Below are 20542 nucleotides of genomic sequence, written 5' to 3'. Positions count from 1 at the left end.
CATAAGACTCAGTAGTCACCAGAACTTGCCAGTTGGAGACCTGATCAGAGATTCTTAAGTCTAGAATAGGACAGAAAAAGCACAAAGACAGCCCAAGAGCATACTTGCTTCGGGCTACCTTCCTGCGCTCCTTAGCAATTAAACTTGATTATAGCCGACAGCTCCCATTACAATTATCTGAAGCCGATAGCAAGAGCCTCCTGTCAGGAAGCTATTAATAACCCGAAAGCCTTGTCTTCTTTCTCCCTGTAGTCACTCTTTACTTTCTGGGGGAGATTACAGACCCTGCAGACCCAACGAAGCACAGAGTCCGGGCGTGCCTATGGAGAGTTGGGACAGAGGGTGGGTGACTCCAGGAGAGGTGCTGCCCAGACAAGAAACCCTGATATAAAGGAACCATGTATGTGCCTCTGCCCACCCACTCAGGGCCAGCCTAACACATGCTGACCCAAGCAGGGGCAGTCAGTTCAGCAACCTGTCCAGAATAACCCCAAGGATGCTGTGCCCTGCCAGCCACAACGAAAGCTCACACCACTCTCTTCCCAAGCAGAATTAATTTTATTTTTAATAATGACAGCCCACTTTGAGTGTTTAACTGCATGCCAGGCCAGGTCCTGTTTTAAGTGCGTCACACATTAACTCACAAAAGAGGTGTTAGTCAGTCAGTCATGTCCTACTGTTTGTGATCTCATGGACTGTAGCCCACCAGGCTCTTTGGCTCCTCTGTCCATGGAATTCTCCAGGCAAGAATACTGGAGTGGATAGCCATTCCCCTCTCCAGGGGATCTTCCTGACCCAGGGATCAAACCCAAATCTGCATTACAGGCAGATTGTTTACCGTCTAAACCACCAGTAGCTCACAATGATCCAAGTGTTAACAGAGGTTGGGATTAAAGAGAGAGAGGCCACAGATCCTGCACCAGGCTATACCCCTGGCCCTGGCAGAGGTCCAAGCAGCCTGGCTCCAATAGCCACACTTTTAAGTATAAGATTCAACTGCCTCAAATACGCTTAAGTTCAGGATCTACACCACAGAGGTCCAGAAGAAATCAGAAAGCATAGTCCAGGAAGACCCTTCAAGACACTGTAATTCAATTGCATCAATTTACAAATTCGAAAATGGAAACCCTGAAATGTCAATAGAGTTACTGGAGGTAACACAGCTCACAGATCATTTTAAATTGTTCAGAATAGATGGTGTTAAATAGACAAACTATACTGCAAATTCCTTGGGGACCAGGAGTCACTTTTTAGGGTTAGTTTTTAGAAGTACAGTATACAGTATATAGTGACTCTCCTCTCCCACTGCTCCAATCCCCAATTAAGCCTTTTAAAAAAAATCATCATAGATTAAATCAGAAGTCTTCTGGTGTGGTCAAACTGGGTTATTTTACTAAGGTCCTGAAAGGTTTGTAACGTGATCAGTTATGTCTGTAATAACAGATGAGTTTGTGTCAAATTACAAATTGATCCCTATATGTGGTTTATCATTTCTCCAAGACTGGATGACCTGGAAGGTTTAAGTCCTAAATTAGCCATGCATGCAAAGTGGAAGGACACTTCATCAGATCAGATCAGATCAGATCAGTCCGCTCAGTCGTGTCCGACTCTTTGCGACCCCATGAATCACAGCACGCCAGGCCTCCCTGTCCATCACCAACTCCTGGAGTTCACTCAGACTCACGTCCATCGAGTCAGTGATGCCATCCAGCCATCTCATCCTCTGTCATCCCCTTCTCCTCCTGCCCCCAATCCCTCCCAGCATCAGAGTCTTTTCCAATGAGTCAACTCTTCGCATGAGGTGGCCAAAGTACTGGAGTTTCAGCGTTAGCATCATTCCTTCCAATGAAATCCCAGGGTTGATCTCCTTCAGAATGGACTGGTTGGATCTCCCTGCAGTCCAAGGGGCTCTCAAGAGTCTTCTCCAACACCACAGTTCAAAAGCATCAATTCTTCCACGCTCAGCCTTCTTCACACTCCAACTCTCACATCCATACATGACCACAGGAAAAACCATGGCCTTGACTAGATGGACCTTTGTTGGCAAAGTAATGTCTCTGCTTTTGAATATGCTATCTAGGTTAGTCATAACTTTCCTTCCAAGGAGTAAGCGTCTTTTAACTTCACAGCTGCAGTCACCATCTGTAGTGATTTTGGAGCCCAGAAAAATAAAGTCTGACACTGTTTCCACTGTTTCCCCATCTATTTCCCATGAAGTGGTGGGACCGGATGCCATGAGCTTCATTTTCTGAATGTTGAGCTTTAAGCCAACTTTTTCACTCTCTTCTTTCACTTTCATCAAGAGGCTTTTTAGTTCCTCTTCACTTTCTGCCATAAGGGTGGTGTCATCTGCATATCTGAGGTTATTGATATTTCTCCCAGCAATCTTGATTCCAGCTTGTGTTTCTTCCAGTCCAGCGTTTCTCATGATGTACTCTGCATAGAAGTTAAATAAACAGGGTGACAATATACAGCCTTGACGAACTCCTTTTCCTATTTGGAACCAGTCAGTTGTTCCATGTCCATTTCTAACTGTTGCTTCCTGACCTGCATACAAATTTCTCAAGAGGCAGATCAGGTGTTCTGGTATTCCCATCTCTTTCAGAATTTTCCACAGTTTATTGTGATCCACACAGTCAAAGGCTTTGGCATAGTCAATAAAGCAGAAATAGATGTTTTTCTGGAACTCTCTTGCTTTTTCCATGATCCAGAGGATGTTGGCAATTATACAGGTGAATAAATTAAGCATCCAGTGAAAACCCATGTGAGGCCCTGGATTCTCCAGGCCTTTCCCTGACAGCAGTGGCTCTAGAACAGGAAAGAAAGAATGTATAAAGAAGAACATTGCACACCCAAAAAACTAAATCCAGCAACTGTAAGATAATCACCCATCTTTCTTCTGTCCTTGCATTTAGCCACCACTGTTTCCCAACAACCCTAATGAAAGAAATGAAAACTAACTTCTTTTGTGAGTTTCACAAGAATGAAAGAACCAGAGACATCTTCAGGTCTGTTCAGTTCAGTCGCTCACTCGTGGTCTGACTCTGCGACCCCATGGACTGCAGCATACCAGGCTTCTCTGTCTATCACCAACTCTCGGAGCTTGCTCAAACTCATGTCCATCGAGCTGGTGATGCCATCCAACCATCTCATCTTCTGTCATCCCCTTCTCCTGCTTTCAATCTTTCCCAGCATCAGAGTCTTTTCCAGGGAAGTCAGTTCTTCACATCAGGTGGCCAAAGTATTGGAGTTTCAGCTTCAGCATCAGTCTTTCCAATGAATATTCAGGACTGATTTCCTATAGGATGGACTGCGTGGATCTCCTTGCAGTCCAAGGGATGCTCAAGAGTCTTCTCCAACACCGCATCGATTCTTCCACGCTCAGCTTTCTTTTATAGTCCAACTCTGACATCCATACATGACTACTGGAAAAACCAGAGCTTTGACTAGATGGACTTTTGTTGGCAGTCACATCTCTGCTTTTTAATATGCTGTCTAGGTTGGTCATAGCTTTTCTTCCAAGGAGCAAGCGACATCTTGCTGCTGCTGCTGCTGCTAAGTCCGACTCTGTGCTACCCCATAGACGGCAGCCCAACAGGCTCCCCCATCCCTGGGATTCCTGGAGTGGGTTGCCATTTCCTTCTCCAATGCTTGAAAGTGAAAAGTGAAAGTGAAGTCGCTCAGTCGTGTCTGACTCCCAGCGACCCCATGGACTGCAGCCCACCAGGCTCCTCCATCCATGGAATTTTCCAGGCAAGAGTACTGGAGTGGGGTGCCACTGCCTTCTCCGAAAGAGACATCTTAAAGACCAGCAAATCCAAATTTCAGAATCATTATCCCAATATATACTTTTTAAGCAAGTCTTTTCTTACAGGAAACTTTTCAGATTTATCTCATGAAGTATTTTGCATCTTGCTAAAAGCTGTTGTGGCCCTCCACCTAAAGGAAAGCCATTAAAATACAGTTCAAATTAGGAAAGTTTCCCCTTCCAGTTGCAATTAAACAGCAGGGACATAAGCACATTTCTAGACAAAATAACAGCAAATCTTTTGCCCAGTAATTCAAAGACACTTTGCAAACTACGATTATCAGTCCCTCTTTATACACTGATCGGAGGCTGATTTACAGCCAGAATGCTAGGTCTAGAATTCACTTCACAGACCTGTTCACTTAAATTTCTCCCCTCTCCTCACTAAAAAAAATCTTTTTTATTGAAGTATGGTTGATTGACAATGTTGTACCAATCTCTGTTATATAGCAAAGTGGCTCAGTTATATAGCAAAGTGGCTCAGTTATATAGCAAAGTGGCTCAGTTATATACATATATACATTCTTTTTTTAAAAAGCATCTTAAAACTTCTATGTCCTTCATAAGAACTCAAGGCCAAAAAGATCAGGAAAACACCTAACAAGACCAAAACCTATTATTAATTATTATTATTATTATTATTAAAGTATTATAGCTAAGAAGTCTCACAAGTTCACATGCTAGAAAATCAGGAACAACACAAGTCCATTTCAGACACTTGCAAATTATGTAATTTCATCCTGCTGAAAATATTAATTACATGAATATGGTCTTTACTTTTAAGCAAGAGTAGCCTGCACCTGCCTTCTTCCCAGGGTATATTAGGTAACAGGGATTAGCATCTTTCCGGGGTGACAGTTTCACAAGGCATCATAACCTCCAGGAGAGGAAGAAGAGTCTGAATACCATCAGGTAATACACAGCTGCCTGGAAAAGGAGCAAAAGGAATGTGGGACTCCCTGTGGACAGCTGTCACATGGCCACATCACTCAAGTCACCAGGGTGTAGAGGAAGTGCCCAAGAGACTCACTTCCGATGGCTCAAGAAAAACAGAACAGGCAATAACTCCTCTCCAGTACTAAGTCCCAAGTTCCAGAACTAGATCATATTAAGGGGAGGGGGAAACGGGAGGGAGGCCCAACAGGGAAGGGATATATGTATATATGTATAATTATGATTGATTCGAACTGTTGTACAGCAGAAATCAACACAAAATTGTAAAGCATTTTCCACCAATTAAAAAATAAATAAAATTGTTGAAAAAATATAATATGAAGCCAGGCTGAATGAAGCACAGAACAAAAAAACTGAAGAGGCAACAGGAATCTAAGAAGCCACTAATCTTGCCTCCTCATCTCCTTTATACATAATAAAATTAAGAAACTAAGCCAAAGTTACATCATAGACTTATAAACGTTTTCCTCCCCTCCCTTCTCCCTAATGTCAATATTTAGAGCTCAGGCTTTGAACACTGACCCTGAGTGCTGGTTTTGCCACTTTTCTTTAAGCACATTGTTACTTTTTTATTTTTAATTGAAGGATAACTGCTTTACAATGTTGTGTTGGTTTCTGCCATGCAACAATGTGAGTCAGCCATAAGTATACATATGTCCCCTCCCTCTTGAATCTCTCCCCCCAACACTCCACCCCATCCCACCCCTCTAGGTTGTCACAGAGCACTACTGGGTTGAGCTCCCTGTGTTCCATAACTTCTCACTAGCTATCTATTTACATATGGTAATGTATATGTTTCGAAGCTAGTCTCTCAATTTGTTCCATTCCCTCCTTCTCCCGCTGTGTCCACAAGTCTATGTTTTATGACTGTGTCTGTATTCCTGCCCTGCAAATAGGTTCATCAGTATGATTTTTCTAGATTCCATATATATGGATTAATACATAATATTTGCTTTTCTCTTTCTGACTTACTTCATTCTGTATAACAGACTCTAGGTTTCATCCACTTTACTAGAACTGACTCAAATTCATTTCTTTGTACAGAACTGAAAAAACAAATAAATAAATAAATTTTCTAATAGTAAAAAAAAAAAAAAAACTATAATGCTATAATGTGATAACATTAAAAATTCATTTGATGGCTCCTTGTAAAGGAACCTTATCTAAAACCAACAATTTCAATTCTAAGTATTTATCCTCAGGAAAACTTAAATAACTGCAAACAATAAAATAATTTTTTAAAAAGAAAAACATTCATTTCTTTTTATGGCTGAGTAATACTCCATTGTATATATGTACCAAAACTTCTTTATCCATTCATCTGTTGGTGGACATCTAGGTTGCTTCCATGTCCTAGCTATTGTAAATAGAGCTGCAATGAACACCGGGATACCTGGGTCTTTTTGGATTATGGTTTTCTCAGGGTGAGCACACTATTTAACTTTGATTTTCTCATCTACAAAATGTGAAAAATAAAAGTAGCTGCTTCAACCAGGAAGCCAAGACTACACAATGGGAAAGGCTAGCCTCCTCAGGAAATGGCAACCCACTCCAGTACTCTTGCCTGGAAAATCCCATGGACAGAGGAGCCTGGTAGGCTGCAGTCCATGGGGTCGCTAAGAGTCGGACACAATTGAGCGACTTCACTTTCACTTTTCACTTTCATGCATTGGAGAAGGAAATGGCAACCCACTCCAGTGTTCTTGCCTGGAGAATCCCAGGGACAGAGGAGCCTGGTGGGCTGCCGTCTATGTGGTCGCACGGAGTTGGACACAACTGCATCGACTTAGCAGCAGCAGCAGCAGCCTCCTCAGTAAGTGATTTTGGAAACTGGATATCCACATGTAGAAGAGTGAAGGTGAACTCTTACCTTACTCTGTACACAAAAATTAATCCAAAATGCATTAAAGACCTAAATAAAATTAGTCAGTCGGTCACGTCCGACTCTTTGAAACCCCATGGACTGTAGCCCGCCAGGCTCCTCTGTCCATGGAATTCTCCAGGCAAGAATACTGGAGTGGGTTGCCACAAAAATTAATCCAAACTGCATTAAAGACCTAAATATAAGGCCTAAAACTACTGAACTCCTAGATGAAAACATAGGAGATAAGCTTTAAGATATTATATTTGACAATCATTTCTTGGATATAACACCAAAAGCATAGGCAACAAAATATAAAATAGACAAATGAGACTACGGCAAACTTAAAAACATCTGCACATGGAAAGAAACTATCAACAGAGTGAGAAGGTAACCTACAGAATGGAGGAAAACAATCACAAATCATATATCTGATACGAGTTTGATATCCAGAATAAACATAGCTTCTATAGGTTAACAATAACGAAAAGTAATCTGATTTAAAAATCACAAAGGACTTAAACAGATATTTCTCCAAAGAAGATATACAAATGGCCAATAAGCAAATGGAAAGATGTTCAGTTTAGTTCAGTTCAGTTCAGTCGTTCAGTCGTCTCCGACTCTTTGCAACCCCATGAATCACAGCATGCCAGGCCTCCCTGTCCATCACCAGCTCCTGGAGTCCACCCAAACCCATGTCCATTGAGTCGGTGATGCCATCCAGCCATCTCATCCTCTGTCATCCCCTTCTCCTCCTGCCCCCAATCCCTCCCAGCATCACAGTCTTTTCCAATGAGTCAACTCTTTGCATGAGGTGGCCAAAGTACTGGAGTTTCAGCTTCAGCATCAGTCCTTCCAATGAATACCCAGGACTGGTCTCCTTTAGGATGGACTGGTTGGATCTGCTTGCAGTCCAAGGGACTCTCAAGAGTCTTCTCCAACACCACAGTTCAAAAGCATCAATTTTTCAACGCTCAGCTTTCTTCACAGTCCAACTCTCACATCCATACATGACCACTGGAAAAACCACAGCCTTGACTAGATGGACCTTTGTTGGCAAAGTAATGTCTCTGCTTTTTAGTATGCTATCTAGGTTGGTCATAACTTTCCTTCCAAGGAGTAAGCATCTTTTAATTTCATGGCTGCAATCACCATCTGCAGTGATTTTGGAGCCCAAAAAAATAAAGTCTGACACTGTTTCCACTGTTTCCCCATCTATTTCCCATGAAGTGATGGGACAAGATGCCATGATCTTCGTTTTCTGAATGTTGAGTTTTAAGCCAACTTTTTCACTCTCCTCTTTCACTTTCATCAAGAGGCTTTTGAGTTCCTCTTCACTTTCTGCCATAAGGGTGGTGTCATCTGCATATCTGAGGTTATTGATATTTCTCCTGGCAATCTTGATTCCAGCTTGTGCTTCTTCCAGTCCAGAGCTTCTCATGATGTACTCTGCATATAAGTTAAATAAGCAGGGTGACAATATACAGCCTTGACGTACTCCTTTCCTATTTGGAACCAGTCTGTTGTTCCATGTCCAGTTCTAACTGTTGCTTCCTGACCTGCATATAGGTTTCTCAAGAGGCAAGTCAGGTGGTCTGGTATTCCCATCTCTTTCAGAATTTTCCACAGTTTATTGTGATCCACACAGTCAAAGGCTTTGGCATAGAAAGATGTTCAACATTACTAATCATTAGAGAAATGCAAATCAAAACTATAATGAGATAACATCTCACAACCATAGGACGGCCACTATCAAAAGGACAGAAAAGTACTGGTGGGGAAGCAGAGAAGTTCAAACACTTATACACTATTGGTGGGAACATGAAAAGGTGTAGCCACTACAGAAAACAGTATGGAAGTTCCTCAAAAAGTGAAAAGCAGAGCTACTAAATGATCCAGCAATCTCCCTTCTAGATATATACCCAAAAGTATTTAAATCAGGATCTCAAAGAGTTATTTGCACACTCACATTCATAGCAGCATTATTCACAATAGCCAAGAAGTAGAAGCAGCCCAAGTGTCCATCAACGGACGAGTATTTTTTTAACATGGTATGCACATATAATGGAATATTATGCAACCCTGAAAAAAATAAGGAAATCCTGTCATATACTACAACATGGATAAACCTCAGGGACATTATGTTGAGTGAATTAAGCTTGTTACAAAAGGAGAAACAGTGTGTAAGTAAATGATGTAATATCTAAAGTAGTCAAAACCATACAAAGAAAAAGTAGAAAGGTGGTTGCCAAGGGCTGAAGAGAAGGGAAATTGTGTTTAGTGGGTACACAGTTTCAATATTATAAAATGAAAAAGAATTAGAGATCTGCTGCACAATGGGAATATAGTTAACACTACTAAATTGTACACTTTAAAATGGTGATAGTAATTTTAATGTTATGTGTTTTTAAACTCACAATAAAAAAGGTGAAAAGTTGCACCTGCCACATAGACTTGTTTTGAGGATAAAATAAGATGATAACGCATTTAACACAATGCCTGCCATCCTTAAACATTCAAAAATAGCCCTTGTTAGATCCCATCTATGAAACCATACCAAAGGTTTTTTCTTTTTAGTTAATTAAGCTCATTTATTTTTCAGAGAATTTTTAGGTCTTAAATCCCTCATTAAATCTACCCTACATCTCCTCGTGACATCTAATTATTCAGCTGGTGAGCTCTGCTTTTAAATGCTGATTAATTGCTTTAGAGTTTTCCAGAATTCCCCATCTCAACGTTTTCTTTTACTAAATCCACCATCCTTTGAAACAGACCTCAGAGGGGGAAATGACATACCACTCCCCTTAGTACATACATGCGCACACACACACATCATTTCCTTTTCAAAGGTTACAATACTTTCAACTCCAAAACTGTGCAGAAAACCTATATAGGTAAAAACTTTTAGGGAATTCTCCGATATTCCAGTGGTTAGGACTCACAGCTTTCACTTCTGTGGCTCAGGTTCAATCCCCATTCGGGGGAGCTAAGATCACAAAAGTCAGTGGGTGCAACCAAAAGGAAAAAACCTTTTAAACTGATGGGAAGTGAAGTCACAATAAAAACCATGAACCCTTTCATGTTTCTAAACCACTAAAAATAATCTGTCATGCCATACTTTAGTATCTCCCAGGTTTCCCAGGCGGTTCAGGGGTAAAGAATCCGTCTGCCAATGCAGGATGCAGGTTTGATTCCTGAGTTGGAAAGATCCCCTGGAGAAGGAAATGCCAACCCACTCCAGTATTCTTGCTTGGGAAATCCCAAGGATAGAGGAGCCTGGAGGGCTCACAAGAGTTGGACACAACTTAGTGACATTTTAAATAACTATAGTATCTCCCATGATCTAATAAAAAAATATAGTACAGATAATATGCTATCTCCTGGGTAATGATGTAGCAATGAGTACTGCACTGCTAACTGTATTTCCTATCTCTTGTTTGCTAGAAAGTGAAGTCACTCAGTCATGTCTGACTCTGACTCTGTGACCCCATGGACTGTAGCCTACCAGGCTCCTACGTCCATGGGACTTTCCAGGCAAGATTCCTGGAGTGGGTAGCCATTTCCTTCTCCAGGGGATCTTCCCAACTCAAGGATCAAACCTGGGTCTCCCACATTGCAGGCAGACTCTTTACTGTCTGAGCCACCAGGGAATCCCTGCTTGCTAAAAGGCCTTCCTATTTACAAAGACGTGTCTTCCCTGAGTCTCCTCCATCCTTTCAGTGTTTTCTAATTCAATGACCTGGAAATTTCTACTTCCAGTCCCAAGATAAAAGAAACACAAAATAACATAATATTATAACTTGAATGCTTAAGATGAAAAAAGTTTAGAGCATCACTAGTGACCATTCTTTTTAGGGTAATTCCTTATTGAGGGGTCTGTCCTGTGCACTATAAGAAGTTCAGCAGCAACATGGGCCAAAATATCACTAAATGCCACTAAGGCCTCCTCCAAACTGTGACCACCAAAAATGACTCCAGACACTAACAGGTGTGTCCACCAGGAGTAAGAGGAATTACCTCAAGGTGAAAACCACTGTTTCAGAAGGACCTATAACCTATGCAGCTTTCCATGGGAGCTGAATTCAGAGCATATAACACCTGGATGCTGAGAATGAGCCCAGAGGAGGAGGACCAGACAGCGGTGAAATCTCCATTTATTTTCTCTAGACCAGGAAGATGAGAGCACCAGCTCCAGCAGGACCCAGAATACGAAAGCACGGACCCAAGTCTCAATTTCCGAAAATTTTCCCCAAAAGACACAAGTGTATGAGCACTAAGTCACTTCAGTCATGTCCAACTCTATAGACTGTAGCCCACCAGGCTCCTCTGTCCCTGGGATTTCCCAGGCAAGAATACTGGAGTGCGTTGCTATGCCCTCCTCCAGGGAATCTTCCCTACCCAGGGATCAAATCTGAATCTCCTGCAGTTCCTGCATTGCAGGTGGATTCTTTACTGCTGAGCCACCAGAGAAGCCCAAGAGAACAATTTAAACACCCAGGTATGTTTCATCACCTTCATTTCTCTCTGAAGGCTTCATTCCTAAAATGTCTACTCTAAAATTCACTTTACCTCCTTCTCTTTTCCAAAATCTCTATTCCTTCTTTCTAAAATGATGGCCACATTCCACTACAGTATTCTTGCCTGGAAAATCCCATGGGCAGATGAGGCTGGCAGGCATCACAAAGGGTCGAACACAACTTCGTAACTGAACAACACACAATCAAGCAGATTGATTTGGGGAAATACTTCTTGTTGGATATGTGGCATAAAATGGAGAGTGAAGTGACCTAGCAATATGGAATACAGGGTCTTGTAAGAAATTAACACTTGTGTATAGAATAATAGTGGCAAATATTCAAACAATAAAATCGGTGGCTAAAGGAAAAATAAAACAAAATGATGCCCACAGCAATGGCTTGAAATTCCCACACCCTTGAAAAAAAAATTCCCATAGTTGAAATACAGACACACGTCAATCTACATGTGCTAGAACACGGCATAGGCCGGGGAGAAGTAACTCATCATCCAAGGACGTGGACTTCTCCAAATTTTCATTTACTTGGTAATGATTTTTTTATACAGACTGGTTTATAATCTGTAAATCAGTTCAGACTCAAAACAAGTTGGCTGTATGATTTGGGCAAATCTCTGCATGTTTTATTTTTTTTAACCATCATAACTAATTTTAAGTGTACAGTTCAGTAGTGTTAAGTATATTCAGGTTGCTGCGAAACAGACTGCTGGAACTTTCCATCATGCAAAACTGAAATGCTACACCCATTAAATACTAGCTCCCCATCCCTCCCCTCTTTACCCCCTCCCCTCAGGCCCCCCTCCATTCTCCTTTCTGTCTCTGTAAATCTGAGTATTTTAGATGCTTCATCATCGCGCTCTTTGCTCAATCATGTCTGCCTCTTTGCGACTCCATAGACTGTAACCTGTCAGGCTCCTCTGTCCATGGGATTCTCCAGGCAAGAATACTGGAGCGGGTTGCCATTTCCTTCTCCAGGGGATCTTCCTGACCCAGGAATCAAACCCGTGTCTTTCGTCTCCTGTGTTGGCGAGTGGATTCTTTACCACTAGTGCCACCTGGGAAGCCCTTTAGATGCCTCACACAAGTAAAATTATACAGAATTTGTCTTTTGGGGACTGTCTTATCTCACTTAACACGATGTTCTCAACGTGTCAGCATTTCCTTTTCAAGGCTGAATAACATCCCATTATACGTTTATATATAGAGTCGGACATGACTGAGTGACTTCACTTTCACTTTCCACTTTCATGCATTGGAGAAGGAAATGGCAACCCACTCCAGTGTTCTTGCCTGGAGAATCCCATGGACAGAGAAGCCTGGTAGGCTGCAGTCCATGGGGTCACACAGAGTCAGACACGACTGAAGCGACTTAGCAGTAGTAAGACATTTTTTATCCATTCATCCATCTAATGGACATTTGAGCTGCTTCCACTTCTCAGCTATGGTGAATAAAGCTGCTATGAAATTGGGTGTGCAGCTATCTCTTCAAGGTCCTGCTTTCCATTCTTGTGGCTATACACCCAGAAGTAGAGAGTAGGGGCTTCCCTGGTAGTCCAGTGGTTAAGAATCCACCCTGCAGTGCAGGGGTCTCCGGTTTGATGCCTGGTCCAGGAAGATCCCACATGCGGCAGGACAACTAAACCCATGCGCCACGACTACTGAGCCTGCGCTCTAGAGCCTGGGAAGCAAAGAGAAGCCGTCACAACGAGACGCCCGCACAGCGCACCTGGAGAGTAGCCCCCACTCCCTGCAACTAGAGGAACGCCCTGGCATAGTAACGCAGACTCAGCACAGACAGAAATGAAATAATTTTTAAAAAGAAGTGGGTCATATTTTTAATTTTTTGAAGAAACGCCACAGAGTTTTCCATAGCACAGATCCCTTCTTCTTTTGGAGTCCAGGTTCCCTCGTGTGTCAAACAATCAGTTTTTACAAATGAGCCTGAATGAGGTGATCTCTAGGACACAGTCTGGCTTGTCTATCACTGCAGGAGAAAAGTCAGCCAGCCAGTCCAGCCCAGCCCTTTTCTGCCTGATCACCTTTGGCAAATTTCTGACCTCCAGCCTCCAAAACCATCTCCAAAATACCCAGGTCTTGTATCTGTCTGTCACCAAACTCCCAATTCACTGCTAAAATTTTTAGATGGTTTAAAAAGCAGAGCCAAGTGTGTGGGTTTGTTTGCTTTTCCCCTACCAGAGGGCCTTATAAAGTGAGCTCACTGGGTTTGTAGAGCTCACACTTGCCCCTGACAAGCAGAGTTCCACTGACACAGAGAAGCCTGTCCACCCTGAGTCTCCAGGGTGGTAAGAGGAAAAGAAAGTTAATAGAAAAATGAACATCTTTTGTCCCAAGCCACTCTCTCAGAGGACTCAGCAGTGATCACGATGGAATTCAAAAAAGTAGCCACAACGTACGAAACACCCCAAACTGACATCTTGCTTTTACAAATGCAGTAAGAGAAGGTAGGGTTCTTTCTGATAAAATAGAAGTTCAATCAGCAGCATTTGCCAACAGTGGCTCCAACCCCAAGCCCAGAAGGAGACCCTTCACTTGTGAAAAGAGTCAAAGATCTGTGGTCTTTAGACCCTTGTTGCACAAAACGGGGGCCCTGGACCAGCTGCACTGACCTCACCTGGCAGCATGTTAAAAATGCAGGGTCACAGGCCCCACCCCAGACTTTCAGAAGCAGAATCTGCATTTGAAAAGATACCGTGGTGATTCACACACATACCCTAAAGTTTCAGAAGGACAGAGATAACAGAATTCATAGCAATGTGAAAGATGGATCATGAATACTACTACAAAGGCTGTTCTCTGCTGTTGGCAAGTGGGCTGAATTAAATCAAGGTGCACCCACCACCTTTTCCACAGTGATGCAGGAAACCTGCTTTTCAGGTAGAATCTGAAGTTTATCAGCATCTTAGATGACTAATTTTTCTTAAGAGGCCAAAGGTAGCCACCAGGCAGCTGATGTAAATTCAGGAACTGCCAGGGTGCAGATGATGTACCCACAAATGAACTGCAGGTATACATGAAACTCACCAACACCCTAGCCAGGAGCTGCCACAGCCACCGATGCCCAGCTGTGCTCACAGCTCTGCACTGCATCCATCCCAGTAGTTCCTCCTCCAGGCGTCCCGGATCATTGCCTCAAATCCCTCTCCCTCGTATTAGCTTCCAGTGGAGATTATTTTTTTATTTATTCATGATCTGTACAGAGCCTACTTCCCCAAGGGATTGTGTGTGGCTTACAAAGATGAACACACTGTAAACAAGATGAGCAAAATTAAAGCAGAACAAATACCCAGTTCGAAGTCTTAGACTGTGTGTTCACATGATCTTTACTCTCTTGGCTCACCAGACTCCCCCATCCCTGCTCCTCCCCGGGAAAGCAGCAGGGAATTAACGTGACGGATGAATTTGAAAATAAACTGGGGATGCTCAGATCATCTCCTCTTCTTTATCTCTTGGGAGTGAGTTTGCGCACAGGGAGTAAAAATTCCACCCTGCTCCTTGTGGGCACAAGACTCGCCTATACCACCCCTTCCTGCCCCCCCCACCCACATGGGGAGAACCAGGAGTGCCATGTGGATGAGGGTCAGCATTACTGGTAGCTGGTTGGGTATGTCTGTGTAATGGTGGGATTATTAAAAAGCCTATTCGCACAAAGATATGAACTACATTTTCAACCTCACTTCCATCAGTTCTAAAAACTGATTCTTTGGCTCCCATGTTTTTACTCCTTATTTCTCAATTAGCTCAAAACTCAAGTGAAGGGGAAAGGTGCTATTTATTATGTCCTTTCAAAATCCCAACAAAAAGATCTGGAGAGCTCATGCTACGTAGTGATCAGCTGAGGGACTTCCCTAGAAGTCTAGTGGTTAAGACTCTGAGCCTCCCATGCAGGGGGTGCAGGTTCGATCCCTGGTTGGGGAACCAAGATCCCACATGCCTCATGGCCAAAAAATAATAATATATAAAAGGGTCAGGGACTTCCTTAGCAGTCCAGTGGTTAAGATACCCCACTTTCAATGCAGGGATGCAGAGGACAGGGGTTCAACCCCTGGCTGGGGAACTAAGATCCTACATGCTGAGCAGCGCAGCCAAAAAATAAATTTTAAGAATATATATTATTAAAAATATAGTGATAAAAAAAATAAAAAATAAAAATATAGTGATGGGGGGAAAAGGCCTGAAATCTCTGGCTACTAAGGCCGAAGAGAACATGTGATTAGTGTGGGAGATGTAACTAGAGGTCACTCAGTACTCTTGCCACTCACCTTACCTGCCTTCCTCTCCCACACAGACTGGAAAATCTAAAGCCTGCCTTCCCCAAAACCCTGTTAGCTAGGAGAGGCCAGGCACTCCATTCTGGCCAATGGGACGTCCTCAAGAGTAAACGGACACTGCCTCCTCCACGTTCTCCTTCTCTAGGGGACAGGTGGGATGCCTGAGATGCAACAGCCTCTGCTAACAAGGGCCGGGCAGGCAGAGAGAGGGTGTCGGCACCAGGGAAGGCTCGATGGCCCTTGACCCCCTACCCGAGCTGGCCTATTGTTCATGATGAATAACTCCCTAACTAGCAAAGCCACAGATACACTTGGTTATATGTTTCTAAGGAACGCTGAGTTGAAAGATATGTATGTGTATCTTTGTTTTTATGACTATAGATAAAATCTTATATAGAGACATAGACTGTTCTAATAAAACATCACTAAAAAACAGATGAAGATTTTCTAGACAATGTTTTGAAGAAGTGACTCCTTTTCTTTTTTCTAATTACATATTTTAAAAAGATAGCTTTAAGGGTTTTCATACTCAGAAAGAGCAATCTATGCCAGATAGATGGAGAGAGACAGAGACAGTCATAAACACACATATATATGTTTATTCAACTATAAAATCTTGATGAAATAGAACTCAATTAATTTCAAGCTCATTTTACTTTTAAAAGACTAAAGAAATGTCAAAAAAAAAAAGAAGAAGAAGCATCAAGAACGTATTTGCCTGGGAAATCTCATGGACAGAAGAGCCCAGTAGGCTACAGTCCACAGCATCACAGAGAGTCAACTACAACTTAGCAACTGAACAACAACAACACACAACCAGGCAGACTGTGATCTGGGGAAATACTTTTTGATGGAAACATGGCAGAAAATGGAGAGTGAAGTGACCTAGCAATATGGAATAGAGAGTTCTGGAAGAAATTAAAATTTGTATATAGAATGACAGCTGCAAATATTCAAACAATAAAGTCTGTGGCTAAAGGGAAAAAAAAGAAATGTATTTTAAAATAATAATAGAATTATTGATAGTTCTGATTTTTTTAATTTATTTGCAATTTGGAACCAAAGTTGGAACCAGTTCTTGTTTGTTGGGATTCCCTGGTGGCTCAGAGGGTAAAGAGTCTGCCTGCAATGTGGGAGACCAGAGTTCGATTCCTGGGTCAGGAAGATCCCTGGAGAAAATGGCAACCCACTCCAGTATTCTTGCCTGGAAAATCCCATGGACGGAGGAGCCTGGCGGGCTACAGCCCACAGGGTCGAAAAGAGTCAGACACAACTGAGTGACTTCACTTTCACTTTCAGTTCTTTCTCAACATCATCCTGTACAGGCAAGGTGGACAATGAAGACATCACAGTGGTGAAGCTGGGACACCACAGGCCTTCAGACTTCAAAGGAGCTTTTGTTACGTTACAGTAAGCACAAATGTACATTACATAAATGTTCATACGTTAAAGAAAGATAGTCGTCAAAGGCTGCCAAGCAGAAAGTTCTGGCAGTAAAACCTTGGAGCTTCAGAAAATGCAACTAATCAGAATATAACATTTTCCCAACACTGATCAGGATTTTTCTGTACAGAGGAAAGAGAACCCTCCTATGCTGTTGGTGGGAATGTAAATTGGTACAGACATGTGGAAAACAGTATGGAGGTTTCTCAAAAAACTAAAAATAGAGCTTCCATATGATCCAGCAGTTCCACTCCTGGGTATATATCCAAAAGAAACAGAAGCACTAATTCAGAAAGATACATGTACCTCAATGTTCATAGCTGCATTATTTATAATTGCCAAGGTATGGAAGCAATCTAAGTGCCCATTAACAGATGAACTGATAAAGAAGATGTGGTACACATATACAATGGAATATTACTCAGCCATAAGAAAGAACAAAACTTTACCATTTTCAACAACATGGATGGACTTGGAGGTCCATCCTCCAAGTGAAAATTGCTCAGTCGTGTCCAACTCTTTGCAATTCCATGGATGCTAGCCCGCTAGGCTCCTCTGTCCATGGAGTTCTCCAGGCAAAAGTACTGGAGTGGGTTGCCATTTCCTTCCCCAGGGGATCTTCCGGACCCAGGGGTAGAACCTGGGTCTCCTGCATTGTAGGCAGATTCTTTACAGTCTGAGCCACCAGGGTAGGTATTATGCTAAGTGAAATAAGTCAGATAGAGAAAGACAAATATTGTATGATGTCACTTATCATGTGAAATCTTAAAAATGCAATAAACTAGTGATTATAACAGAAAAAAAAAGTAATAGACTCACAAGATATAAAGAACAAATTACTGGTTACCAGTGGGGAAGGGACAATAACAGGGTAGGGGATTGAGAGGTGCAAACTATTATGTGTAAAATAAGCTACAAGGATATATTGTACAACATAAAGAATAAAGCCAATATTCTACATAAGTTTTTTAAAAGCATGAGCAATTAAATATTCAAAATGCAAAAAAAAAAAAAAAAAACAGAAAGAGAAGGATTGTCTTGTACAATGTATAAGGAGTGATTTCCCGGTGTTCTCATTTCCTACATAATGGTTCTTTCCTTCTTCCCAATTATAAAGAGATATGTTTAAACATTTTCAGACACAAACGGAGTAGAATATCTCCTGCTCCTCACTCTGCTCACTCTTTAGGATGAGTTTGAATTCAGCTCTAACAAACTGAAGTGCTGCTGGCACAGTGCTTGCACACGTAATCCCATTTGGTCCTCAAAATATCACAGTGAGGGGGCTTCCCTGGTAGCATGGTGGATTCTTACCCGGAAGATCCCACATGCTGCAGGGCAAGTAGGCCCTAACACAACAACTACTGAGCCCACGTGCTTCAGTTACTAAGCCCGCAAGCCCTCCAGTCCGTGCTCTGCAAGGAGAAGTCACCACAATAAGCTCACACACCCCAACTAGAGAAAGCCTGCACTAAACAACAAAGACCCAGAACAGCCAAAAAGAAAGAAAGAAAGAAATGTTTTTAATAAAAGGAAAGACCTTTGTCAATAAAACTTTTTTTTTTAATATCACAGTGCGGAGCAGAGGGGGAAGGAGAGGGTAAAACGAATGGAGAGAGTAGCATGGAAATGTATACGCTACCATATGTAACACAGATAGCAGTGGGAACTGCTGTATGACTCAGGGAACTCAAATGGGGCTCTGTGACAAACGAGAGGAGTGAGATGGGGTGGAAAGTGGGAGGGAGGTTCAAGAGGGAGGGGACATATGTATACCTATGCTGGTTCATGTTGATGCATGACAGAAAACAACACAATATGGTAAAGCAATTATCTTGCAGTCAACAATAACTAAATTTTTTAAAAAAATATCACCGTGCAGGAAACAAATGGAATAAGCCCTAAGTGCAAACAGAAGCTGGAGAAGTTAAGGAATTTGTCTAAAGTCTCCTGACCAAACTGTATTTTAAGTTTGGTAGAGCCAGACTAAAATATAAGTCAGCTGCCTCCTGGTCTGGTGCTCTTTCTAAGGCACTGTGCAGACTCTGACCCTTGTCTGTGGTCTGAAGTGACAGCGGACACGCCAGGGAGGTGGAGTGGCTGCCCTCACACCGCCTGGCCAATGGCTGGCCCATGGCCCATCATCACCTATCCTGAAAATCATTCAATTGGAATTGTGGCTTTCTATTTTAGAAAAGCATCCTTTCTTTTTTTCCCTTTTCCTACCTGGTTAGTCATTCTTTCTTGTTTCCCTGTTTGATTCATGAATTTTGTGCCTTGCAAAAGGTCACATTTTCTCTCCTTAAGATCCAATCGCAAATCATGATGCAGTTGCTAGCCTTACTTCTTCCTACCTACAAAGTTTTCTCTGTGCTCCAGGTCAACACTGAACCTCTCTCCTTGCAGGAGGAGTTCGGGCACTGAATGTGTGTAAAGACTGCTGGGTCACATCTACAACCACATCGCTTCTACATGGAAAGCTGCCAGTATGTTAATGCCAGAACTTTCAAAAGATTAAGGTATATATTTACATTCCATTTCAATGATTTCTACTTAATTCAGATTTTGGTCCCAACTGCAATTACTAACCTGCTACCTGCTTTTATTTCCCCGCCCCTTATTCTGTGGTTGTTATCAGTTAGAAAGACTGACCAAAAAGTTAAGAAATGGGTGGGGAGTGGACAAGGTAATATGGAAGGACAGTTTTGCAGAAAATCACAACAATATACACCTAGTTATTTATTATTAATAGGAAAAATTCCATGTCATAAAGGGTTAACACTGCTCACGTGCTAAGAAGACAGTGTATCTGTTTAGTCACTCAGTTGTGTCCAACTCTTTGTGACCCCATGAACTATAGCCCACCATGGGGGCTCCTCTGTCCATGGGGATTCTCCAGACAAGAATACTGGAGTGGGTTGCCATGCCCTCCTCCAGGGGAAATTCCCAACCCAGGGATTGAACCCAGGTCTCCCACATTACAGGCAGATTCTTTACCATCTGAGCTACCAGGGAAGAAGATAGCAGTCTCCCTGATTTAAGTTTGTATGGAGGTAACCTGTCGGAGAAGGCAACGGCAACCCACTCCAGTACTCTTGACTGGAAAATCCCATGGGTGGAGGAGCCTGGTGGGCTGCAGTCCATGGGGTCGCTAAGAGTCGGACACAACTGAGCAACTTCACTTTCACTTTTCACTTTCATGCATTGGAGAAGGAAATGGCAACCCACTCCAGTGTTCTTGCCTGGAGAATCCCAGGGACAGGGGAGCCTGGTGGGCTGCCATCTATGGGGTCGCACAGAGTCGGACACGACTGAAGCGACTTAGCAGCAGCAGCAGCAACCTGTAAAAGCTGCTTTAAAGGTCTAAAGAATGGTCTTGTTTTGATTATGTCTTGAGGACGTTAAGCCAGTTCTGCATCCTTCTACACCATTCAGAACCCTACTGAATGTGACCCATCCTTTGGTTTCAGTGGGCTTTCAGAAGTTCAAGGGCTCTGGGGTCAGATGGTGTGGGTTTGACACCCATAACCAAGTCACTTAAGTTCTCTGGGCCTTAGTTTCCTCATTCATAAAAAAAGGGGAAACAATTCCCATTTCCTAAGGCTGTTGAGAACATTAGATGAAATAACACAGGTAAGATTCCTGGTACTGAA

At 42.5% G+C, this 20542-nt stretch overlaps 1 protein-coding gene across 4 annotated transcripts in view; it reads right to left on the bottom strand.

Annotated features, from left to right (window-relative positions):
* SLCO5A1 (solute carrier organic anion transporter family member 5A1) overlaps positions 1 to 20542 on the bottom strand; it is a 146446-nt gene that overhangs the window by 119179 nt on the left and 6725 nt on the right. The window contains exon 3 of one of the 4 annotated variants that reach the window (XM_086335459.1): positions 6870 to 8072. The exons of the other annotated variants lie outside the window; for them this stretch is intronic. Coding sequence (XP_086191585.1) covers positions 7591 to 8072 — 482 coding nt within the window. The 3' untranslated portion in view covers positions 6870 to 7590. Of the gene's footprint in view, positions 1 to 6869; positions 8073 to 20542 lie in introns of those variants that run through there. 4 annotated transcript variants of the gene reach the window in all.

The sequence above is a fragment of the Bos grunniens genome, chromosome 14 (assembly GCF_055505025.1).
Source record: "Bos grunniens cultivar Pamir isolate PY7600 chromosome 14, Bosgru_T2T1.0, whole genome shotgun sequence".
NCBI classification, from domain to species: Eukaryota; Metazoa; Chordata; class Mammalia; order Artiodactyla; family Bovidae; genus Bos; species Bos grunniens.
Note: the sequence above shows the minus strand (reverse complement) of the source record. Positions and strands in the feature narration are given on the sequence as shown.